We start from the raw sequence: 26713 nt of genomic DNA, 5'->3' as shown, positions 1-26713 counted from the left end.
ATTGATCATGTATAAAGGCAGAACAAACACATTTTTAGTCATGTAAAACTTCAGAAGTCTGCCATTCTTACATTCTTCCTCAGGAAGTTCTAGAAGTACTTGATATATCAAAATAAGAACAAGTACAGGCATGAACGAGGGAGACTTGAGATCCTGGAAGCAAGGGTTCAAGGCAGTGAAAGACAAGGGGATGATGGTGGGTCTGGATCCCTCAGCGAGAACTTGCAGGAGGCCTCAGAGCAGTCAGTTAAGCTGCAGCAGGAATGTGTGGGGGTCTGGGAGAGGTCTGCAGCAGCGAAAAAAATGATAGACCAGTGGTAGAACAGGTAGGGTGTGAGAGCATGAAAGGGGTCGTCCAGGTCTGGTGGAGAGTAAAAGTACAAAAGTAAGGGGACATAGAACTAGAGCTGGGGAGGACATGATCCTTACAGACAGAAGGCTGTACATAGACGGAAAGGTATTCTTAGTGGGTTGTGAATGACATTTCCACATCATAAGTAAACTGAATTTTGGTGTAACAAAAGTTTGACATTAGGGGGCTGGGATTGTGGCTCAGTGGTAGAGTGCTCGCCTCCCATGCATGAGGCACTGGGTTCAATCCTCAGCACCACATAAATGTAAAATAAAGTTATTGTGTCTGCCTATAACTAAAAAATAAAAAAAGAAATTTAAAAAAGTTTGACTTTAGAATTTGCCCTCTGGTAAGGATTCTCACTTGGTCTCCGTCTTCATCACCCCTCCTTACTTCCCAGAGCTTCACGTGGTTCCTCAGTAACTCCACGCTGGGGGTGGGCTCCTTAACCGCCAGGCCCTGGCTTGCCTTTGCCTGTCTCCTTTCTCTACGGCCTCAGCTCTGGCCCCAGCCTGTAAAGGGAGGCTTTGGTGGCCAGGCTGCCGTCCCTACCCATCCCGAGGTGCCACCTGGCACTCCGCCTTCTCCTTGCCTGCGCTGTAAGCGATCCCTCTCATACTGTATCTCTCCCCACTATCGTATTTTCTAAAAAGCTTCTTCTTGCCTTCTTCGGTTCAGTCATTTTTTGAGGGGGATTTTGTTTTCTCTAGTTGCACTCTTACTGCTTCCCTGGAGCTTTGTGTTCTGCTGTCCCTGCATTGCTTACAATGTGGTCTTTTCTTAAATGAGCTTCCTCTCCCCACCCCCCCCCAAAAAGTTTCTTCATAAGAGTAGGAAAATTTTCAAGGAAGGTTTTTCTTTGTCCTAGGTTCTTCTGTGAGTTGGATAAGGTACCAGAGATTTGTCTTCTTAATTGTGTTACCTATTGATAATCTGGATTATTTTTATATTCAGGTAATTAAAGGAATTGATTTCTTGTTTTGTCTTGTCTTTAACACATCACTTTCTAATAGCATATTAGAATTGCCTTGTTTCTTGAAGAGAAACAAAAAATTGTATTTTGAAAGGAGAGTATTTCTATGTTTCTATGGAACATGTTCTGTATTTATATGTGATTGAAATATTAAAAGGTACAGAGCAATATGAATAAGCAGTTAAGATTGATTTGGGTGTTTAACTTATCTACCCAATCATGAATGTCTCGTAGATTTATTTATTTATTTTTAAAAATATTTTCTTAGTCGTAGATGGACATAGTACTTTTGTTTTATTTATTTATTTTATGTGGTGCCAAGGATTGAACCTAGTGCCTTACACGTGCTAGGCAAGCATTCTGCTACTGAGCTATAGTCCTAACCCCTGTCCTATAGATTTATAAAGGCATACTTGTTGAACTTGATACACTCTTGATACTTAAAGAAGTACATAAAGCAAATACCTGCCCCCATATAACCATTATGCTGGTGATTGGATCCGAGAAGACTTGCAAAAATAGAACCAACAGATTGTAACAGTAAAAAATCCTTTGATGAGCTGTGAGGCTTCCTTGTTCTTCTACCAAAATAATCAATATTTGAGTAGTAGGGCAGGCAGAAAAGATGACATTGAGATACTAAATAGCATCTTTTTATACAGTATATGAGAGGTAATTTTGGGGACATATAAGCATCTACATTATAGTATACTAGGAAGCTCTATTTAACCTTTTAAAAACTAACAATCCATTACTTTAAAAAAAAATCATCTGCAGTTAAATAGTTAAGTTAACCTTAGAGAGACGTTTGTATGATTTAGAAAACTGAAAAAGAATCCAGTTACTTAAGGGTGACTCTTCCCACTTTCTAGATTGTAACCATTTCCAAACATGTTTATTTTGTAAAACATTGATCTTCCTAAGGACCTGTGCTGAAAACGCAAAGTAAATCACCTGTAGTATTTTGTTTATTGTTAATGTCCTTTGCTCTAAGTAATACAAGGGACATGATCATGTGGTAACAGGTGGTTAAATATTAAAATATCTCATCTGTGAGTGAGAACTCTTCCCACTGTACCTGTAATGTTTTATGATATACTATTTTTAGAGGCCATTTAATATATCACAATGAAAGTTGAATTCAGAAGTTTTAATCTCATTAAAGATAGTTATAGCATGTTTTTCTGTCTTCCCACCCAGCTGGGTAACATCAGGCCCTGGTAGCTCTTTATTTGTTTGCCTTGGTTGAGCAAATATGTTGAACTCTCCTAATTTAGCATATGGCACCACCATGTGAAAAGGATATCCAGCAATAAAATGTATCTCATGTGATCTTCATTTTTCCCCCAGTGGCTTTTGTTGTACACTGCTCAATGGCACAGAGTTTAATTTAGGAGACTTTTAAGGATTGTAGAATATCAGAGATTACTAGCACTTGAGGCCGATTTTTGAAAAGCAGAGACTTGAAAAATGTGAGTGGGGCTGGTGGGATGGATTTCTCTACTTCTCACTCCAAAGTGTTACTCCCTGAAATGTGGTCAACTAAAAATGGAATTGGAGGAAATGTTCTAGTTTTACTCTTTTCCTGGGAGAAAATGCCCACAGTGATAATTCTGCCTCTTCTGAGAATCCATACTCAACCACTTTGGACTTCTGAGAAGATTTGAACTTGTTAGATGATGTTCTAAATTTTGACACTCTTTGGGTAGTGTTAGCCAAAGGTTTTCATTAAGGTTGGGTCTCGCTCCTGTCCCCATTTCCCTTGCTGCTGATCCCGCCACCCGCCCCGCCCCCCGAACTGAAATGTAGCTCAATTCTTTTCTGAATTACCTGAAATAGGAAATTTATAGAAAACACTTGAGAGTTGCTACTGGATACATCTAAACCCTTTTAATGCTTTCTCATCATTTCAGTTTAATTTTTAAAATGCAGAATAAATAAGTAAATGGGGGGAAACAGTCAGATTTCCTATACTGAAGAATTCCAAATAACTCTGTAGCACTCCCTCCTCAAGCAGCTAGAGTTCTTGGGCCCTGAAGTGTGGCTGTGGGGAGTGACTCCTGAAGAGTGCTGTGTGGGGGGAGTGAGGGGCCCCTGACAGTGGGAACACCAGACACCGCAGGCAGCACTGAGGTGAGCATGACCGGTGACAAGCCATGCTCAAAGTATGGAATCTTGGTAACTATGTGATGAGAGGGACACATGCCTCTGTGGTTCTCCTCCTTGGACTGAGTTGGACCCCTAATTCAGTGGCTATTGCCCCTAAAAGAGGATGGCAATTTGTACATAGACACACCCATGGCAGTAGGCCAAATGAAGATGGAGGCAGAGACGTCTACAAGCCAAGGGCTTTCAGACGTCTATCTTCCAGAGTGGCGAGAGAATAAATTTCTGTTGTTTTAAGCCAGCTTGTCATAAGTTGTTATGGCAGCCTAGGAAACTAATACGGTCACAAAAAGCAAGGTGAGTCTGAGAAATGCCCACAGCCTGGAGGAGCATAGTGAGATGTAAGGACTAAATATAATAGAGCCTTGTGGACCTTGGAACAGAAAAAGGCTTCAGGTTAAAAAAAAATAGAGTATCAACTGCAGTGAATAATACCATATTGATGTTGGTTCATTAGATGTCTCAAAACACTACTGATAAGATATATACAATAAGGAAATGGGGGATATAGGACCTCTCTGTGCTAGCATCATAAATTCTGTAAATCTAAAATTATTAAAAAATTTAAAAGTTTTGAAAATAAAAAAACAATTTAGCTAAACATTTAATTGGATCTCAAATGCATTTGATAGGCTAACAAAAACAGTGGCGTCTTTATTGAAATTGCTTACAAAAGGTATTGAAAAGCACTTAATCTAAAACATTTGTAGGAGGTAGAATGTATAATGATTTTGGAAGTTTAAAGTGTTTTTTTTAAATGTATTAGGCAAAATTACTGGGAGATTATTTTACAAAGTTTTCTTAGAAATTAAGTTTCAGTGGTCTTTTAGCCAAAATCTAAATGCTAATAATAACCTCCCTTCTTAATTATAACTTCTTAGATTGAGACATAACCTGAAGTCTAGATATAGATACTTAAAGATACGCTGCCAAACCCAACAAGTCCATCAGTGAACAAAACAAATCGATGGCATGTTCTGAGAGAACAGGCATTTGAAGGACAGCTTAGTATGCTGAGAGCTATGAGCTGTGTGGTAACAAGACTAGATAGGTAGTATTCTCATTCATCAGTTTAAAAACTAATACCAGATGCAAGTAAGAATAAAGAAAAGGGAATCTAAAACTTCATTTATTTATATTTGGTAATCTTAGAACTTTCTGATACAAATTTAATTTGCTATTTAGCTTCATTTATTCTTCCAGTGATCTTTATATATTCTATTTACTTCTTTTTTTATTGCAGGGTTTAATATTTTTGGTGTTATTAATTTAGATCTTAAATTTTATCATTTTTTATTTTGGTAATTGCCAAAGAATGTTATTTTATGTGCAGAATAATAAAAATTATAGTAACTGTGACTTATAAAAAAGTATTTTCATAAGGAAGTTGAGACCCTAAATCAAATAGTTGGAAGTTTTTATGATGGTTTTAATATATCATTTGAGTACAATCAGGTAGTACATTTGGTAAAATTAACTGCATTTGTGTGACTTTAGAGTGATAAAGTTTTTTACAACTAATATCTTACTAACAGTTTGCTTTTAAAATTGTGTATATGGTCGATCTACCTGTAAGTTGGATGTATATATTAAAAGCCTACAGGAAAAAAAAAGAAACATTTGTAATCATTTCCTTTGCAAGGTGTGCATTGTAACTTCTCTGTTTAAATATTTGCAAGCCACCATATTGCCACATAAGCAGCTGTGCCAAGTGAAACTATAATGAATGGCCCAACGAGATGTTTCTATATTTAAAGTTCAATTTAGCAAATTGACATTTTCTATTCCCTTTTCCAATGTTCTCTATTCAGACAAATCACTATCTTAAAACAAAACACAAACCAGGCATTTATTTGACTGTCATGAAGAATTAAACACCAAAAAGAAGGGATGCTGTGGCTATCACTTTTCATTAAAACCAGCTGCCATGCTTTTAAAATGCAAACCAGATCAAAATCAGCACAAACCCCGGAGGGCTTAATTTGTATACTGAATGAACCAACTTGTTTTGAAAGAACTTTTCTTGTTCCCTTTTTTTTTTTTTTTTACTTTTGATCTTTACACTGGCCCTGTGAGCTAGGAAGATCAAGAATTATTTCTATTTTAGTGATAACGAAGTTGAGGCAGAAGGTTTAGCTGACTTGCAAAGGCCAGTAAGTGCCAAAGGTAGTGTTAGAATTCCAGGCTTCTAACTGAATGCCTGTGTCTTAACATATTAGCTCTAGATCCATAATGTTATTACAGGCCTCTGTCCTGGTACCAATTCCAGAATGTAGTAATGATGTGCTGTAGTTGGATCCTACAGTTTCTAACAGTCCACTATGAAATATGTTGGAATTTTCTAAGATGCTGTAAACCATTGATAGCTTGAAATTGGCCATGGTGGGAATATTTATGCCATGAAAATAAGTAAATGTTTCTTCTTTTAAGAATCGGTTTACCACTGATTATTTCTAAGTATAAATCGAGGAAGGAAACAAACAACAACAAAAAAGAAAACAGTATTGTAAGCCACATGTAATTTTATGCATACTGCATATGTAGAGCAGAGGTCACTATTTCTTTGTTCTGTAGGAAGATCCCATCAGATCCCATCTACCCGCTTCAGTTCTTACATGGGCTGTGTGACTGTGTCTAGGAACCCAACTAATGTAAGAGTGGATGAACAAGAGAAGAGCACAACAGTTTTATTAATTTAATCTACATAAGAATCTTCACAGAGTGAATCTGAAGAAATTACAAAAGCTATACCTTTTAGACAAGAGAACAATAAATCTGTGGAGGAATGACAGGACAAATGAACATCTAATTCTAGGGTTGTTACTAAGAGATATGGGGGAGTGTATAGAACCTGGGGGAAGATAAAGGTTACATCAGAGTTTCTTCAGATTAACTATAACCCCAGTTACCAGTCTGTCATGATCAAGCCTTATTTTCTAGTCTTGATATATGAAGAGCATCTATCCCAAAAGATTCTTTGTGGCTTGCTGCATGTAGGAGAGTAAAGGTCAAATGACCCTTGACATATCTTGGAATGCTCAATATTCTAGTCCAGCATATTTTGAGATAGCATAGCTTTTAATATCTTGGGCCAGTTAACCAGAAGTTTGCTTTTAAACACTGGATATATATGGAAACACTTCCAGGAAAGCTTGAATTAAACTAGAGTGTTTTGAGGCTCTTTACAAATCTTAACCATTCTTTATGAGCTCTTTAAAAAGTGAGGGCAATCTGCATGGCTTTTTTTCTTCTTTGAACCTCTGGTGGGTTTAATATAGAGGCCTATACATTGGGACTTAATTATTTACTATTTGTTTCTTATGAATTTATTTTGACTCCCTAGACTACAATATCCTCTTTGAAGAGAGGGACATCAACTTCTCTTTCTTCTTTCTTTGCATAAATATTTAATGAACACCTATTCTATGTAAATAAAAGTGCCTGCCCTTTCAGAGCTAATGGTCTAGTGAAGTCAGGAATTAATTTAAGCAAATGAAAAATTATACCTGTGGTAAATGCTTTGAAAAATTATTTATAGTGACTGACACTATTAACAATAAAGTGATTGACAGTGAAATTTCATTTATTCAGGAGGGTCAGTAAAAGCTTCTCTGAGAATATTGTGATTGAACTGAGATCTGAAGAATGAGAATTAACTTGGAGTTCCCAGGTCTTGAATATCATTTCTTTAATTCCCTTTCAATCTGGATCAAGCTTCCTTATTATATGCCTTTATATCACCCTGAAATTTTCCATCAAATAGTAACTACACTTTATAACTTCCCATTTGTTCCTTAGGTGTCTGTTTTTCCCACTAGCCTGTTGGCCATGTAGCTGGGAGGCACCTATTTTGCTCACCATAGTAGTCCTAGTTATCCGTCTTAGAACGTGCCACATGGCAGTCACTCAGTAATTGTTGTTTCCACCATTTTTGCCCTTGTCTGAAGGCAGGTGTTTTGCCTCTCAGTTATTGAGGACATATAATATATATGAAAAGACAAAAGTCAGAGAAGTAAGACAAGATCCAGATAGTTTAGTGACAGAATTGAGAGACGACCAAATACCTAAGAGTGCATACACATAAGTCAGGTATAGCAATGCTGTCTAGATGAAAGAAAGGAAGGCCATTCTATTTGGTGATAAGAAAGTTTTACTTATTCTTACTCATTTGCCTTGTTTGAAGGAAATTTGTTCCATTTGTAAAATAGTTTTTCAAGATAAATATTTAATGTTAATTTTTAAAATATTTTCTTGTGAAAAGTGACAGGAATATATAAAGGAACACTTTCTTGAAAAAAAATGTTTCAAATTATGTATGTATAGGATATGTTGTCAAATGTGCTTTGAAGTAAGGAAGAGAGAAAAGAGAAATACAGGGAAAAAAGGAAGGCAATTGACAAGGATGTTAAATGACTATCTTTATTTGTATTTTATTTTTTAGCAGCAGAGATCAAACCCAGGGCCTCACACAGCCTAGTGTTTTCATGTTTATCTTTCTGCATGATATTTTTCCATTTGTTTTTCTTTCTATATTTTGCAAGTTTTTTAGTTTAATGAGTCTATATCATCCTTACAATGAAGTAATAAAATAACATCTTACAAAGTTGAGAATTTATTGTTTGGGCAGAATATAGCCTTATGCCTATGTACTTAGAAGGCTCAGGACTATATTTTAGATTTTTCTTTTCCCTGCTTAAATTTGTTGATAATGTTAGTATGTCAGTATTAAATGACAGTTGTATCTTAGTTTATGTCCATTTATTCCCCTGGAACCTGAGTTCCTTGAGGGTGGAGATCTTTATGTCTGCATTTCTAGCATCGTTCCTGGCAGTAACACATATTTGTTGAATGAGTAACTTTTGAAAACTGAGATGTACTGACCACTTTTATTGCTTCTAATTTATGTGCGCTTTTTTTTTTTTAAAGCACACGGAAGTGAGAGCCACCATGAATGGTCATATTTCTAATCATCCCAGTGGTTTTGGAATGTACCCATCTCAAATGAAGTAAGTTGAAAAGTCTATTTTTAATTTGTTTTTTGGGGGAATTTGATTTTATGGTTTCAATATTTTTGTATTTTTAATGAAAGGATTAGTTGCATTTTTAATGCAGCTCATTCCTCATTGACATATGCTATCCCTTTATTACTAACAAATGTTGTCATTAAAATTTTATTTTCTCTATTGTGAATAAAACAGTTAATATCAGCCCCAATGATGGTCGGAAGGTGTTTCAGTCTAGTATTTTATATATTATTGCATTTAGAGATTCTAGTTCAGAGCTTCAAAAATCTTTGGAGCATTTTTTTAACGTTATTTGTAAAATATTGGCACTTGAGGAGGATTAAATCTTGTTTAGTCCATGCTGGCAAGATATTTACCATTGTGTAAAACAAAACAAAATAAAACAGACGAAATAATCCCAGTGGCTCCAGGTATAACTTGAAATCATAACCCTGGCTTGAGTGGCTACATCGTGCATAGTTTTGTTATTTGATACTGGCCATTGTGAGACATATTTCACATGTCAACTCTTCAGGATAGATAATATTTACCATATCTAGGGAATAACAATTTAATTCTTTAGCATGATGTAAAAAGCCCTCAATCTGGCTCACTTCCCAACCACTCATCCTTCCAGGCACATCACATTAAATCCCACTCCCCGTGTATGCCATGCTGTTTCTTGATTCAGCTCCATGAGCCTCTCTTCGCAATGTTACTCTCTCCCTACCCTTGGAGCTTCTTTTCATTCTTTTAGATTCTGCTTAAATGTCAACTTTTTGGATATCCTGATAAAGTTGATCTTTTCCTTGATCATACGTGTTATAGTTTCACCCTGATGTATTGTCCTATTGTAACTATTTTTGCTTGTATTATTGGCAGTACCCTCCCATTCTCCCTACTCTTCTAGATTGTAGAGCTTAATAAATTTTTTACTGAGTAAATGAATAAAATACTAATAGATCAGTATTTACTTCATATAACATATTGGTAATGAGGCCAGATATAGGGTTGAGCAGGTGAAATTTAGTGATAAAGAGTTATTTGTAGGTTAATTGTGTTTTGAATATTTGAGAATAGCATCTATTTCATTATAGTTTAAGTCTCTGGGAACTTGTTATAACTGTACTACCACTCAGAACTTGATTAAATATGGCAAATTTATGCTCTTCCAAGATAGTCCCAACCTTGGAGAATCTCCAGGCTACAGTTTGACTTGGCACTTGAGAGGAGGCTGTGACTTGCACCCACTTCAGTCCTCATTGGGGTCATGTGGTTTGTATTGTACTTGTTCAACACTTACCAGAGCAGGATCTTGCCTGTGTTGGCAAACAGTATAGGTTCAGTATGCCTTTTTTAAACACATGGTGATAATGGCACATTGGAATTTTTATTTTCTATTTCTGTATTTTTATGACCTACTTTGGACTTTAACCCAACACAGTGACCATTTTTTTATTACAGTGGCTATGGATCATCACCCCCCTTTTCCCAAATGGACAGAGATCACAGTTCAAAAACAAGTGCAAAGGCTCTATATGGTATGTTTGTTTATTCAATGGGGATATAATTTTGCTTCTAACCACTCTTTATAAATTTAAAATTTCTAAGTTGTAGATTGAATCCATACCCTGTTTCTGTTATTTGAAATGAAATATTGATGGCTACATAAGAATTATTTTAAAGAAGAGTTTTTACAAAAGCTGTTGAAGTTATAAACTGCGCTTGCTGTCATAAGATTTAGAACTATAAATTGAATGTATTGCAGCACTTTCAGAGTCTTTCACATGGCATCAGTGCCTGAAGTGGGCTTTCCCACTTGTTACTTGTAAAATGTTTGTTGATCTTTGTGATGGAGCCAGTTGTGATTGTGAGCTGACAGGTGACAGCTTTTTCATATAGCTCTTGAACTTTTTGAGGAGTAGGTTAGTATGATTAGCAATCCTTTTATTTCTTTCTGCACTACAAAATAGTCGAACTTTCTTTCCAAATCTATAATTTCTGGTGCCCTCTCTAGTTTGTCTTAGATATACATATATTTTCTAAACTTTAAGTATAAAAAAAAGGTAAAAAGAAGAAAAGAAAAAATGCACATCTTGAAGTGCATTTAATTGTGTAGGGTCTGTATGACCTTTTATTAATGTATAACAGTAAAGAATCAGGATAGTATTATGGTTAAGAGCAGAGACTCTGGAATCATACTTCCTAGGTTCAAATCCAATTCCACCATTCACCAGTGACCTTAGGCAAATTACTTTACCTGTCTGTACCTAACTTTATTTGTGTAGTGGTGATATGTGTTAGCATTGATAAGAGGATTAAGCAAGTTAGTAAATGTAAAATGCTTAGAACAGTGCCTGGCAAGCAGAGAATTCGTTATATATTTGCTATTGTCAATATTGTCATTGTTATTATGTACGATGGGAACCAACAGCATTTTCTGTTTTGGAATTCTTTTTATATCATCTAGATTTACAATTTTGTGTCTATGGTTTGAATGAACAATTCTGAAGTCTCATGATTCATTTCTGCCTATATTTTTAGTAAATTGGCTTTACAACTCAAACCATATATTCATGGAATGGATTTAATTCTATATATATATACTTTAAAAAAAATGACCCTGTCAGTCTGATTGGTATTTATTTCCATTTTCTTAAGTGTCACACTGAGACTGTCTTAACATGACATAAATGGTTGTGCTTTGTAGATCTAGAGAATTTATTCAGCAAATTTCATAGTCAATATGTTTTCAGAACTGGACTAATAATATCTGATCCTCTGCTTTAAGGGGGGTGTAGTCTAGAGAGGGACTTGAGGAAAACTAAAAATGAAAAAAAAATTTCGAGAGAATAAAATAATTCCTTTCCTTGTTTCTTTCTAGACATATTTATTAAGTGTGTCAGTATGCTAGGCTACGATCGTCATAGTCTATTTTCATTATCTTTATTTCAAAGATAAATAGGATATTGTCATTGCTTATTTGCCATTTTGGTGAGATAGACTAATAAATTCATTTTTATAATAAAGGGTTAAATGTGTTTTCATAGCTGTGTGTCCCATGTTCTTCTAAGTGGGGAATGGTGAGCAGGGATCTCTCAGGAGCCTTGAGCTGATCTCTGAGTGGTCAGCATTTAGTGGGCAAGATGATGCTGTAGACTGCAGCATGAAACTTTTCTACACTATACTCTTAGCTCTATGAAGGTGGCCCATACTTGTCTTCTTCACTTGAGGATACCCCATGCTTGTTAGCACAGAGTCTAATGTATAATTTATGCTCAGGAACTACTTGTAGAATGAATATGAAGAATTAATGAACCACAGCAGTTTGGTGCTACTTGGAGATCACTGGGTAGTGAGTGCATGGGGTAATAATAAAACTGGAAAAATGCAAACAGATCATATTAGGAAGAATTCTACCAAAGAATTTGCACACTATTTGTAAATATTGAGCGGACTTTGATGTGTTTTTATCAGAGGATAATAAGAGAAATTTGTCTTGGGTCATTCTGTTAACAAAATTGAGAATGGATTTGATAAGTATGAATCAGAACAGGTGAATCAGATTTAAGTAATATAGATAAATTAGTCATCTAATAACCACCCTAAGACTTTTTTTAAAAATAGGAAAAGTATTCAATCCTCTCACATGTTACCACAGATCCAAAAGTCTGTTTTCAGAGTACTAAGAAAGGAATAATGATTAAAAAGTAGGACTCACCTGTAAATTTTAATGTTTATTTTGTGTTAGGACAGCTTTATAAAATCTTAGATCCAAGGATTGAAAGTCTTTAACTTTTAAACAGTAAATTTTATTTCCCCTCCTTTTACATATAAAGCAAACTGAAGATGATTTGTCAGATCACATAACTTTAAAAAACTTCACTATGAGAAAGCATGACAATTTTGTGCAGTGTGATGAAAATAAACAGGATGAAGGTAATTCAGAGAATATGGCTTGGGATAAAAAAGGGCAAATGCAGGAGGCATTATGAGGAAGAAAGATGACTTAGCCATGTAGGGGGCCTGGAATAAAACAGGCTTAAATTCCTTGAAGTTGCACATATTTTTTTCATTCTTATTTGTGTCTAATAATCACTACTTCCTCTGAACACATAGTGTACACACACACACACACACATGCATACATGCATGCACACAATGCTTTCCCTCTTAGAGATTATAAATTCTCAGTAAATGTCAATGGAAAGAATAGCTAGAGAATGACATGGAGAAAGATATTCTTGTTTTGAACAAATCTTTGCAATAAACAAATTCTTATTAAAATCTTTTTAGTTATCTTTGGGAGTGTTTAGCCTCCCAATCTACATGCTTTTAACCTTTGTAAACTGAAAATTTGGTGATTTATAATATAGTTTATTTCCTTGAAATGTATGCATTTAAAAAAATTTCTCCTTATACAATTATAAAACTAATTGAATAATCTTCCCAGGATTAATTACTCTTGTAATTAATACAGTATCCTTACATTGCATGAACTTTTGTGGAGCATGAGAGTACTTTTTAGTGCACTGGAATATGAGTTTTCACAGTGATAGACACTGTTTCTCACACACTGACCACAGGCTAGATACTGTATCAGAGGTTTCTTTTCTTCCTTGCTTTCTTTTTCCATCTTGTCTTTCTCATGAGAACACATTTCAGAACTGACACACAATGTCACTCAGATGGCTCCTGATAAATGTGCTCAGAAAGGCAGACTGGGTTAGAAAGCCAGGGGATCTCACTTCTACCAGTTGACTACTGTTTTGAGCAAATTATTTAACCTATTACTTCCAGTTTCTTCATCTATGAAATAGTAATGATAATAACATTGTAGCAGGTATTTTCAAGCTTGTGTTTCAGGCACTACTCTTGACAGCACTCTACAGAAATTTTTACATAAATCCCCTAAAATGTATTTTAAATCCCAAAAATGTGTTTTATGTAACTATACATCTCTTTATTGGTATGTGTTGATTGTTCTAGGAAAACAGTTAACATATGCTGCAGTTTTAATAACTCTCTTTGCCATTTCTTCATTATGATACTAGAAAATTCCAAGTCAACATGTAAAAGGCTGTGCATCATTTATATCCCTGACAAAGTGTAACTCTTGCTTACCAAAAGTAATATCCATGTTTTTCTCCTTCACTTATTTCATGACAGTAACATTTCATTTAGCCACTGGTATTAGGGAATTAGAGATTTCACATATTTTTTTCCAGTTAACCTATTTGTCAGTTTTTTTTTTCCTTAAGGAAAATGTTTGTAAAGTGTATTAAATACTCCCTTCCCTCCAGGTATGTGGCATCTTTGCTCCTTGGTGATTTGGAAGTTCACTTGAATGGCCATTGCTTGTCTCTGTGATGTTACCAGAGTCTCCATTTCTTACCTTTGCTCCAAATCATTCATTTATTTTCTCTTTTTGAATATTTGGGTTTGCTTTTCCCATGTTGCTGAATCCCAAGCCTGTGACTTGTTCCTGTTATCAACATACCTTCTTATGGCATTGCTTCTGATGTCTGTGGCCTGGGAAACTAGGTAGAAATTATGGTTAGTAAATAGGTTCTGAGTGGGAATTGAGATGCTTTTTCATATGTTTATATGTTGCAGCATCTCCAGTGACAACTCAGAGGACTTTTTTTTTTTTTTGAGAGGGGTTTGCTGGGGATTGAATCCAGGGCCTTGTGTAAGTGAGGCAAACACTGTACCAGCTGAGCTATATCCCCAGGCAAAGAGGGCTTATTTAAGTATGGGTTTTCTGCTGTTCTTAAGAGCTAAACTTCCTAGAAAAATAACTTCCCTTTAAATTAGATATTGCAAAATTTGAAATGTAGCCATTTCTTGATTCTTATGCTTTTCTCCTGAGTCCCCTGCAGGCTATGAATTTTGGGTTTCCCTTATGTGAAATATGCTGGCTGAGAAATACAGTGGAAAATCATATGACACAGAAATAATTTTGAAATATGGGGGTGGGATGGCTCTGTAACCTTAGGGGCCCTGCTTCCACACTGAAAGGAGAGAGAGCAAGAATCCACATTTTCTTTATTTATACAGGGGGCTTCAAAAGGATTTTGATGGAATGTTCTTTTGCCAAATAAGGTAGGTAGTGGGCTGTCCAAGCCAAATGGGTAATGCCCAAATCTGGAGCTTTGAGAGCTATCTCATTGGTAGAGTGAGTGCAGAGATCTCATGCCTTGGGCAGTCTACACATAGCAATGCCAGGGATCATTCTCAAGGGGAGACCTAAGTCCCCATGGCTCAGTACCAAGTAAAAGACTACTTAAGTAGTATCATGGGTGGCGTACCACAGCTATTTACTATAAATAATCAGCTGTTTAAAGCCATCTCATCTCCAGAAGAACTCAAGTTTCAAGGAATTACCAGTCAGTAATACTTTATTGTCATTTCATTGCCAACATTTACAGTCACTCTGAGATTCCTGTTATCAGAAGTCCTAATAATATTGGATAAATATGATAGACGCACATTCTCTCAAGTCTCATTTTAGCTGTGAGTTAAAAATTTTGTGATATAACAAGTGAAAAAATACATTTGTGTTTTTCCTGGCTGGTAAGAATTGAGTGCAGGAAACCTGTAACCATGAATCACATAATTTCTGTGTAAATGAATTTATTGTAGACTTTCCTGAATTTCTCCACAGTGCTTGATCATTTTCTCATGGCACTGTTCCTGAATGTGCCACTTTTCTTAGCAAATATCTGTCTCATATATTTTTCTTTTTGTACCTATCTTCCTTTCTTTTTCTGTTCCAGTCTCTCCTGATCTTGTTTTGAAGCTTGTCTCTCTAATTATAATAATGGAAACCAAAACGATCTCTTACATGTTCTAGTGGCCACTTAAAAGTTAAAACCCATTTCTTCTTTCCCCATCGTCTTTAGTGTGTATTTTACTAACAGAAAACATTTAAGACTTTTTTGAAACAGCAAAAGAAGGTTTTTTATTTATTTTTTAATTCTTAAGAAGTAAATGACTCACAATTACACAGCATGATGAAATCGGGCATTATTAGAGTCAAAACACAGCTTAGTAGAGTGTGCCAGAGCAGGTGACTCAAAAAGACAGTTTGGCAATTTTCCCAAATGATCTGAAAAAATGTAAAGCTGATTTTCTCCTCGTGATGCAAGCCATTCTAATGATTTGTTGAACAGGCCAGTAAAGTTAATTCTTAAATAATGTAGGTTTGTGAAAATGAGCTTGTTTGTTTCCTAAAGTGGTCTCTTGCTTCAGATACTGATTTGTCAAACTGTGATTGTAGTTGCCTGATGGTGAAAGTTCCTAATTATTGCTCATTGCTTCTTACTATTCCCACCAAGTGCCTCACGTCCATGGAAATTACACACTGTACACTGAACTATTGGGAAAGGAATTCTCCTTCACTATGGGTGAAACTTTTTCTGTGTAAAAAGTGATATGAGCTATAGTCCATTGCTTTTATTTAGAGCAAGAAATACTCAGCAGCTGCTTTCAAGTTACATTTTTCTTTTTAATGGTCAAAACCTTGGTTTCTAAGCAATATCATGGTTTTTAAAAAAATAAATATTTTCCAAATATTAACTGTATCTTTGACTATCCACTGTTTCAAATGTTGTTATGCACAAACAATAATGCAGTAAAACAAAGTTGAGTATAATTACTGAGTTCTGCATACTTGTTAGAGTTGCAGTTTTACTAATTGGAGAGTTAAATGAAGCTAAATATAATAATTCTGATCTGAGTATTGGCCGACAGCTTGTGTAATAGCATAACAACTCAGTAATGCTAAGAAGACATGTAAAGAATTGTTATGCTTGGTTACCAAATACATCTTAATTTGTTGAGATGGGTTTGCATATTCTGGCCTGTGATATAAAGTTGATAGAAAAGCAATGAAATAAAACCAGGGTTACTATAAGCAAATAAAGTTTTTTCCAGGCTCTAACTATTAAAGAAAGAGAGACAGAAGAGGGAAAGGTGGGGAGACACTGACTTGTTACTCTTACATTGAGAGCTGAGAAGCTTATAATGCAACAAACTCAAAACTCTACTACGAGATTTATTCATTTATTATTTGACATGCCCATTTGATCATAACTTACAGTTTTGATTTGGATAGGAAATTTTTCTGCTTAAAAGAGTTAGTTTATAGTACATGAATTGGCATTTATACAAATTGTTGGAGTAGTGGTTTTTCAACCATGGATGCACCTTAGATTCACATGGGGGAGCCTCTACAAATGAGTTCCCAGGGTGGGACCCACAAAGTGCTTTTCAAAGTTCATTTTCATGGGCAGCCAAGAATGAGAACCATTGTTAGAGAATGGTGAGCTTCATTAGAGGCTTTGTCTTGAGTGGCACTGAAAGACTTCATTTAGGCTTTTTACACCGTTTTAAGGCTTGGATGAGATTTTTCAGCTTAGGAGCATTAATTACTCTCTGCAACTAGTAAGTACATATGATTCTCATAAAAAGGAAATATACTGCAATTGCCTTTTAGGGAACTTTTTTCAAAATTGCCTATTAAAATGTTAACATTAGCCTTTATTTATTCATTGGCTTATCAGAACTACTAGTTTATTTGTAAATCCATTTTATGGCATTTATACATTTTTAGGGTCTTTAAAAGCTAATTTCCTATAACATGCTACTTATTTATTATATAATATGGGAGAGAAAGCAAAGTGGGAAGCCCTAAAATGGGTCTTTGGAATATTAGAAATTACACTTACCCTCTGGGCAATCAGAGTGATCAGTCGATATCATACTGTTTACAAATTCTATCAAATTGTCTTTTGGTTTCTGTAAATTATGTTTCTGTGGGGTGAAAAAATGTATTAGGAAATCTGAGGGGATGAATTCTTACTACTTTGTATGAGAAAATACAAGTGTGAATATTCAGTATTTTGGATCTTCAGCTATTTGGGTCTTCAGCTATGTTTGCCATTCACTATCTAAAAGACCCAGTCAACATTCGAACTTCTGGAGCCACCGTATCATAACTGGATGCCATGGCAACCATTGCCATTTTTCTGCTGTCCTCAGTCAAACTGAAGGAAGCAGAACCACACTCATGATCTGAGTCTGTCATGGAGACTTGAATAAGAATATGATGAACCGATGCTTTTGAATACTAATTATTCCTAGAAGTGCTTTTGTCAGATAGATCCCTGAATTATATATTGTCTTTCAGAAATCATAATGATCTTCCCAAGAATAACTCTCCATGTGTTAAAATCTCATGTTGACTAATCCTCCACTAATAATCAGAAAAGTTGTGGCTGTTTACTTTTTTTTCTTTCTTTTTTATTAATTTTTCTTTATGTATGACAGCATTACAATTCATATTACACATATAGAGCACAAATTTCTTATATCTCTGGTTGTAAAGACAGTAATGTAAGTGAATGTTTATGTTTTGTTATATTAGAATAGCAAATTCAAGGTGAAACCAGGTCTTTCTTTTTGACCACATTGTTTTGGTAGGACCAGATGGATCATACTTCTTCAGGTCGTCATCCAAACAGAAAAAGAAAGGTAGCAGAGGCTGAATTTTTAAGTGTGTCTGTTTTTATTGAGGAATTTTATGCTGCAAAATCAAAAATGAAGTATATTGAAATAATATCAGAGTAAAATCAATATAAGGAATATGGAGATTTTTGCTTACATTTAAAAACTAAAAATAAAGTAATATGATTACTTTCATGTGTTAAGAGACAAATATTGATCAAGTTTTTAAAGAATTCTGTGTTAACATTTTAAATCTGCAGTATATATATGTTGGAATTTGAAGGCTTTAAGGGTCTTTTTTACCTTGTTTAATCTTTTTATTTTCCACTAAGGCTGCTGAGGCCCAGACCATTAAGCATCTTGCCCAAATTTAATTTCCTACTTAGTGACAGAGCCAAAACTAGAATTAGAATTTAAAAATCTTCTGATTTTCTTTTACAGTCCATTTTCATCTTAGCATTCTTCTTTACAAGGAATAGTACAGCTCTGAACTTGCATGGTAAGATAGTGACAAATGACAAACACAGCCAATGAGTACTTCATATTTTAATTTTATTTTTTGGTTTTGCAGCATTTTAGAAAATAAAATTAAAGATTTATTTTGCTTTTTAAGTAGTTTGATGCAGTAATTCTCTACCTAAATCTCCTTTTTTCCTAACAGCTATTTCCACAATCCTGAGTATCACATTTTTGTGTTCTATTGATGTGGAAATTATTAATGTTTAATGGCAGTGGGTGTGATTGACTCATGTCTTGAATCTTCTTTAACATTGTCCAGTCTGGATGTTGTAAAAGGAGATGTTCCATATAGTGCCTATTATCTTAATAATTTAGTCTAACTCATATAATACAGTATCTATGACAACTTTTATAATTGTGTTTTTATCTTCCTACATCAACAGTTGAAATTTACAAAATAGTTTTTATCTTTTTTGCTAAAAGTAGGTTCCTGATTAATAAAACCTTTGGATGGAATAACATTTTTTTTACTTAGAAAATTATAATATTGTTAATGTTTGGAATTATGAAAATTTTGGGGGGTTAAAGAATTCTTGCTATCATTTATGCTTTTTTGTGGCTTTTGGATTTACTCTGAACAGTGAGTGTTTTCATATTACCACACAATGGTGACTTGTCAACTACTGTATTTATATGAGAGATAGACTAGTTTTAGAGATGTCATATGATACCAATACATGAACTTCAGCCTATTAGTGGGTAAATAATGGCTTTTAAAATTTATTTTTCAGAACAAAGGAAGAATTATGCAAGAGACAGTGTCAGCAGTGTGTCAGATATATCCCAGTACCGAGTTGAAGTAAGATGCTTTGGTGTTTGCTAATATTTACAGTGACTCTTGAAGGACACTAGAAGTAAAATTGGAAGTAAAATCAGGATTCTGTTTTATTTCTTTCACACAACGTATTTTAGTGTAGATTTTTCCTGTATATTTTCATCAAATACATGTTACATATAAATGTCTTTTTGCTGGTCTGTGTTCCCTTTTCATAACAATTAAAATCTTAACAGATATTTATTGATCAAAACAAATACATTCTTATGGTTTCCAGGCCCTATAATAAGACAAAGGCTTCTTCTATTTTGTACCCTAGAATCTTCTTGAAATTTGATACAGTTAGCATTTTGGTTTTATTTTTAGTTTTAACTAAGATCTTTATTGGTTCTATTTAAACAATGGTTTCTTTTTAGTTTTTTCCCCCCTTGTTATCTTTTAAGATATTTGCTTTTAATTGGAATCCAGGTGACCCCTACTTATCATGGGAAATATTTAAGCAAGGATCTATTTTTATATTGCTCTTATTTTCATTTTCTACTTTTCTGAAGCATGCTTAATTAAATTTAAACCGTTTTGTTTCAGAAAGTGGTTTCAGTGAAATGAAAAGCTTGACAGTTGTTAGAGTAGAATTGCTTTGCTTCTCTGAGGTATCAGTGTCCAGAGTATTGTACTTGCAAAAATAAATTGTCTGCTATTGTGTGGCATTTAAATAACTATAACAGAGCAAAACTGGGAACATTTATTTAAGAGAATACTATTTAAACTGCGAAGTATTTTTTTTTTTTTTTTTGAGTACTAGGAATTGAATTCCGAGGCACTGAACCACTGAGCCACACCCCCAACCCTATTTTATATTTTATTTAGAGACAGGATCTCACTGAGTTCCTTAGTGCCTTGCCTTTGCTGAGGCTGGCTTTGAACTCTCGATCCTCCTGCCTCAGCCTCCAGAGCCACTGGGGATTACAGGCATGTGCCACTGTACCTGGCAAGAATTGGTTTCTATATCATGTTATTGTAGTTAAGCATGGCTCAGTATGAAACAGTTTTAGCTATCTTATAAATCAAGACATCATTTTCTGTATTCAGTGAAAACCCACTTGACTTCATTCTCTGAGATAACCTTGAAGTTATCAAGTGCTTTGTGTTTATCCTTCTCTTCTCTGCTAACTGACCTCAATTACCTTAAATCGACTTTTCTTTAAAAATATAACATTAAGAGTTTGTGTGTATGTATTATAAATATTTAACCTTTTTTTTTTTTGTCAATCATAAGCACCTGACTACCTTTATTCTGGATCGGAAAGATGCTATGATAACCGTGGATGATGGAATAAGGAAGCTGAAATTGCTTGATGCTAAGGGCAAAGTATGGACTCAAGATATGATCCTTCAGGTGGATGACCGAGCTGTGAGCCTGATTGATTTAGAATCAAAGGCAAGTTTGTGAAATTTATATGATTTTGTTTTCAAGAAAGTGCCACAAATATTAATGTATGCTGTCACATCAGATTATTTGAAAATGGGTGGAAGTTTGAAAAACTAAAATGTTTACTTATTTTAGAATGAATTGGAGAATTTTCCTTTGAACACCATCCAACACTGCCAAGCTGTCATGCATTCATGCAACTATGATTCGATTCTTGCCCTTGTATGCAAGGAACCAACCCAGAACAAGCCAGATCTTCATCTTTTTCAATGTGATGAGATTAAGGTAAAAGAATGATGATTTTTTTTCCCTTTCAAGTAGTGGGTTCTGGCAGCTTTTGAACTACCTGTTTCAATCATACAGATAGTAGACACTAGAATTTTAGTGTCTGAGAATTTTGTAAGGAAAACAAATAAATTAGTATCTTTCTTAAGGTTTCCATGCCAAGTAAATGAAGAAGTTAAAATAATGTCAAAAATCAGATGATTCTTTTTATTTTGATTAAAAAGCATAGACAATATATTAAATTCTCATCAAAAACCTTGCACTTAAAATTAAAAATTAGATCTGCAAGAACCATGCTTCATAGACAATAAATAATCATGTGTCTGTCCCATTTTATTCTGCACTAATCACATAGCCTGGATTATTGTAGGGAAGCACTGAGACATTTTTAATGATATTGATTTAAAGTTCACCATTTAATTATGTAACTTGAATAATTGCTCAGGATCTGTCATCCCTAAGTGATATGTGAGTGTAGTTGCCAGTAATAATAGGCTATCTCCTGAAATTTTATACTATAATTGTTTTTATACTGTAATTTTTGAATGAATATAATTTGATTCTTTATTAGACCTTAGAAGTTATCTTCAGCCTTGACTGTCTTTATTTAGTTGATTTCTCTAAAAGGGAAATAATTTTGTGTTGATTGGTACTTTGTTAAGGCAGGGATTTATTTTGATTATAAAATATACTTGTAACTTTTATAAAAAATCTGGAAGACTAGCATAAACACTTGATCTTTTCTGTGTTTCTTTGACATTAAAATGCTATGGCTAAATTAAGACTAAGTACAAACAGTAAACTTTACAATTTTTTTCTAATTTCAGTTTATGTCATAGATGACTGACTGAAAATCTTATTTGAAAGGAACTGTGTCATTTAGTTAATTTGAATTTTTTATGTTCATTAGATTTGTATATACTGTGGTGCATTTCAAAATTCACAAATTATATTAAGAATATGTTTATATTAAGAATTAAGAATATATTTTGTAAGGTTATAGTCTTTTAATGTTACCTTCCTGTGGACCATTTGGGTCCCTAGCTCCCAAGCAGCCTGCTCTTCTGACCTCTGTAGCTCCAGCCAGTCTTGCTAGGTTTGACCACACACTGACCCATCTCAGGGGCCTTTCTCTTGATTCTTCTTCCAGGAATGTTGACTGCTCTGTGCAGCAGGAGAATCATGCCATTCTCTGTCCCCTACCTTGCTTTATTTTACTCCACAGCATTATTATCATCTGCTTTTTATAGTCTACATTTACTTTTTAGTTATTCATTTATTTTTCTCCTGTGCTACAGTAAGAGCCCAATGTAGACAGGACATTTGTCTGTTTTGTTCATATCCTGGGATATAGAAATGTGATTTTATTTATTATTTTTATTTGACAAACACATATATAATAGCAGGTGCTAAATAAATACTTGTTGAATAAACAATAAAAAAGGAACTTTGTAAGGTTAGATGTTTTTAAATCAATACATGTTAATGAATAGTTTGCTCTGAAAATGTAGTGAAAATTTTTTATTAGTTGCACATGACAATACAATGATCTTGACATATCATACATTTGAATCAAATGGGGTACAATTTCTCATATCTCTGTACAGGTTGCAGAATCACATTGGTTATACAGACACATATATACTTACAGCAATACTAGTGTCTATATTATTAATTCAGTGGTTTTAAGTGAAAAAGCACTTCAGATTTATTGTTTGCATCTGTGCTCTCCTTGGGGGCTGAGATATACTCTACTGAGGAAATTTCTGGATTTCAGTTTGAGAATAAAGGGCTTTCCTTCTTTGATATGGGATGAATAGTGATGGGTTCAAACAGGATTTACCAAATACTATTTTATCTTAAATAAAGTTCACATACCACTAAGTGACTAAACATTCATTGGTGCTATTCTTCCTATGTGAGACATGTTTTTCCTTTGACTAATTTAAAAATAAATAAATAATAAATATATGTGTGTATACACACACCCGCAATATTTATAAATGGAAACAAGATGCAGTTTCTTTTATGTGGATCATATTGCAGTATGATTTTTATCTTGAATTTTAATGTTTATTATGGGACTTCATATAGTGGTCCTGTCCACCATAGTGGTAAATTTTTTCTTAGCAATATAATAGTCTTCCTATAGAAGGTCAGCATTTCTGGACATTATCAGTTTTTCTGTTCTGCACAGTAGCCAGCCTTTGACATGTTTATAATAATTTATTGGAATTGGACGTTGTTGCAGATGTGACACTACCCTGGGAAGCACTGTATTCTCATTCCACTAATGGTATGACCTTGGACAGGCATACCATGTAAGTGTTCCTGTATCATTAACTAGAAAAGAAGTAGAACAGATTAGATGATCTTAGGTGTCTGTTTAGTGCTAAAATTTTATGATTATTAGTGCTTACTCTAAAATAATATGCAATATACATATTTAAGAAAAACATACATAATTATGAAGAACAAGCAGGCATAAAAATAGGAGATGAATACATCAGCAGTAATCTTTTATACAGTAATAATCACTGGCTATAAATAAACTTCATAACCAGATTAAGTAAATTTTTTAGCTGCTTATCTCACATTGGTTTCTAAGAAAATGTACTTACTGATTAATCCTTCTGGAAAGATATTAGAAAGATTGCAGAAAGTTAACTTTTACCTGAAATGACAAAATAAGAATGGTTGTCAGAAAAGGTACAACCTAGTGTGGAGGTTCATTCCATGAGCACAGTGATATGTGAGTCAGCTAGCCACTATGACAAAATGCCTGAGATAATCAACTTATAAAGAGGAAAGGTTTATTGTAGGTCACAGTTTTAGAGGTTTCAGTCCATAGTTGCCTAACCGCTTGCCTTTCGGTCTATGGTAGCACAGTATCTCATGGCAGGGTGTTTGTGGTAGAGGAGCTGCTCTTCTTATGGCAGCCAGGAAGCAAAAACAGTGAGAAAGAAAAGGCTTGGGGTTCCAATATCTCCAGAGACCTGCTGTTTTACCAGTAGGCCCCACCTCCTCAAGGTCCCACCACCTCCTACAGCACCACCATCAGGGGACCAAGCATGTAATATCAGGTTTTGGGGGGACAGTCAAGATCCAAACTGTAGCATCAAGACACATACCGATTCAGACGATGGATGTAATCATGTATTCTGTTTTAATCTACATATGAAATCTAAGAAAAATCTACAGCCTTCCAGATGACTGGTCTCTCTTTGCAGGCGAATCTGATAAGTGAAGATATTGAAAGTGCAATCAGTGACAGCAAAGGAGGGAAACAGAAGAGGCGCCCCGAGGCCCTGAGGTAAAAGCATTAAAATGTATTAAGGAGTAGAATTGGCTTTTTATCTTTTTTTTTTTTTCCCCCTCTCCTAAAGGTTTCTAGGACTCATTTTCAGTGGAGGTTCCCTGTTCTCCCTTACAGATGACAGCCTGCGGTCCGACTCCTTTGCTCTCGCAGGCTGTCAACATGTGTCTGCTCCTGCCTTTCTATCCCTGTGTCTGGCCTTCCTCTGACATGCTTCTCCTACTTGTGTGGGAGTCATGAGAGTCAGGACAGATGAGTGGTGTTTTCAGAAAAGATAGCCTAAGGCCATACAAACTGGACATGTCATTGGTCCTAGCCTTCCAAATCCCATGAGACCCAGGGGAAAAGGAAATTCAGCCTCGTTTTCAGCTGAATTTTAATTTTTCTGTATTTTTTCTATCTCATTCATATTTATAAATAGATCCAGTGTGAAGTGGTTAGGAAGTCCTCATTGCCCCTTGGCACAGTTCTTTTTGAAGGTGAAAAACTAACACTAATGGAGAGAATTGACCCATTATAGAAATAGGGTGAGAAGGCAATTTCTTCTTTTTTAGGATGATTTCCAAAGCAGATCCTGGCATACCACCTCCACCTAGAGCTCCTGCACCTGTGCCACCAGGGACTGTCACCCAGGTGGATGTTAGAAGTCGAGTAGCAGCCTGGTCGGCATGGGCAGCTGACCAAGGGGACTGTGAGTATCTCTAGAATTAAGTCTCATTGAGCACTTATTTTGGATTTCAATGTAGTACTTGCTTTCAAATGTGGAGTTACACTAGTTGTATATTCATTATGAACATAGAGGAAAGTTATGTCTGATTCATTCTACAGTCTTTCCTATTTCTACCCCACCCCCAACTTCTCATTATATTTTTTTCTGAAGTATTCTCTACAGTGTCATCTGTTAAAATTTCAGTGAGGCAAGGTTTTCAGAACTTCCAGGCCAAGCAGAACATGACTCTTAGTGCACGTGGTTCTCTCTGGATCCAGGCCAGTTTTAGTTAGAACCCCCCAACCCCCAGCAGAGGAGAATCGTTCTGGTCTCTCTGAGACTGTGGCCAACACAGTCCATGAAGCTTCTTGGAACCCCTGAGGTAGAATTACCCTGACTTCCCAAAGTGACCTGTGAAGAATAGCAGCAGTGGTGCCTCAGACCTGCCAGAGTCCTAAGATACCATACCTCCCACTTCTTCTGCCCTCTAGATGATATTTTGGGACCTCCCTGGGGTTCCTGCTTTCTGTAGCAGCTGTAGCCAAGATAGCAGCTGTATGTAAAGCTGCAGCTAACTGGCAGGACTTCATACAGATAAATACTAATGATCTTAAAGTAGTTACAGCTACTAATTAAGTTTCATAAGGCTCAGCAAGTTTTTCCTTTATTTTTTGGGCCAGTATTCCACTTATGGGTTATGTTAACATAGAGGAGGCATAGAAATACAGAGTTTTCAATATTTGTTAGCAGCTCTCTGTATTGAACATCAGGAGTCATCATGCTGTTATATTTCCTTTCATTGTGATTTGCTGCTCTTGTTCTATCCATATATTTTTAAATTCAATCTACTATGAATATTTGTACAATGATCTGTGTCTGGTGGGAGTGCTAACTGACTCACACCAGGAAGGAGCTCATGATAGCCACCTCATGACTAACATCATGCTCCCATCAACTGAGCTGCCTTAGCATTTCAAATGCTCTTGAGACATTTATTCTTGAATTTGCAAATTCCTGAAGGTATTTCTGACTTAGGGAATATGGCTCAAAATTAATGAGCCCAACATTGTAGGTTTTAAGCTTAATTACAACAATAACTCCCAAAGTTTTATTGTAGCCTCAATGTTGGAATGCATAGAAATTAGTGGCTTTGCTATGTTAGAATTTAGTTGGCTGCTTTTTGAGAAATAGATGCTTAATTGCTAGCTTATATTTCTTCCTCATGTAGGAATTAAAGCATGCCAAGTTAGGATTGATTCCATAGGTTACTGACAGGGAGGAGGGAGAACAGAGGGGCATTACAGGGCAAATAAACATCATCCAGATGGGAAGGCCAGGACTCCACCTCTGCTCAAGTGCTTCTGATAGCTGTGGCAAGGAGGCCTTTTGGATCATGAGCACATTTGATTTGTGCATTCTGTGGATGTGGTCCCTTTGCACCTGGCATTATTTTCTATTCTGTTTTTATCAGCTGTATTGGTATTACCTTAGTAAAAGTTTACAGACTTGTGATTCTCCTTTCTTCAGTTGAGAGACCACGGCAGTATCACGAGCAGGAAGAAACACCAGAGATGACAGTGGCCCGAATTGACAGAGATGTGGTAAGTACACCATTCACCTTAGACCATTACTTTTTTTTTAAAGAGGAAAAATAATACACTTCGATGAGGTGATTT

At 35.3% G+C, this 26713-nt stretch overlaps 1 protein-coding gene across 5 annotated transcripts in view; it reads left to right on the top strand.

Annotated features, from left to right (window-relative positions):
- Eps8 (epidermal growth factor receptor pathway substrate 8) overlaps window positions 1-26713 on the top strand; it is a 161746-nt gene that overhangs the window by 93230 nt on the left and 41803 nt on the right. For all 5 annotated transcript variants that reach the window (XM_048787215.1, XM_048787213.1, XM_048787214.1 and 2 more), the window contains 8 exons: window positions 8418-8497; window positions 9959-10035; window positions 19255-19322; window positions 20575-20736; window positions 20863-21012; window positions 24243-24325; window positions 24883-25019; window positions 26565-26638. In XM_048787215.1, coding sequence (XP_048643172.1) covers window positions 8439-8497; window positions 9959-10035; window positions 19255-19322; window positions 20575-20736; window positions 20863-21012; window positions 24243-24325; window positions 24883-25019; window positions 26565-26638 — 810 coding nt within the window. In that variant the 5' untranslated portion in view covers window positions 8418-8438. The remainder of the gene's footprint in view (window positions 1-8417; window positions 8498-9958; window positions 10036-19254; window positions 19323-20574; window positions 20737-20862; window positions 21013-24242; window positions 24326-24882; window positions 25020-26564; window positions 26639-26713) is intronic.

The sequence above is a fragment of the Marmota marmota genome, unplaced genomic scaffold (genome assembly GCF_001458135.2).
Source record: "Marmota marmota marmota unplaced genomic scaffold, marMar, whole genome shotgun sequence".
Classification (NCBI taxonomy): Eukaryota; Metazoa; Chordata; class Mammalia; order Rodentia; family Sciuridae; genus Marmota; species Marmota marmota.
This window is presented reverse-complemented; position numbering and strand designations above follow the sequence as displayed.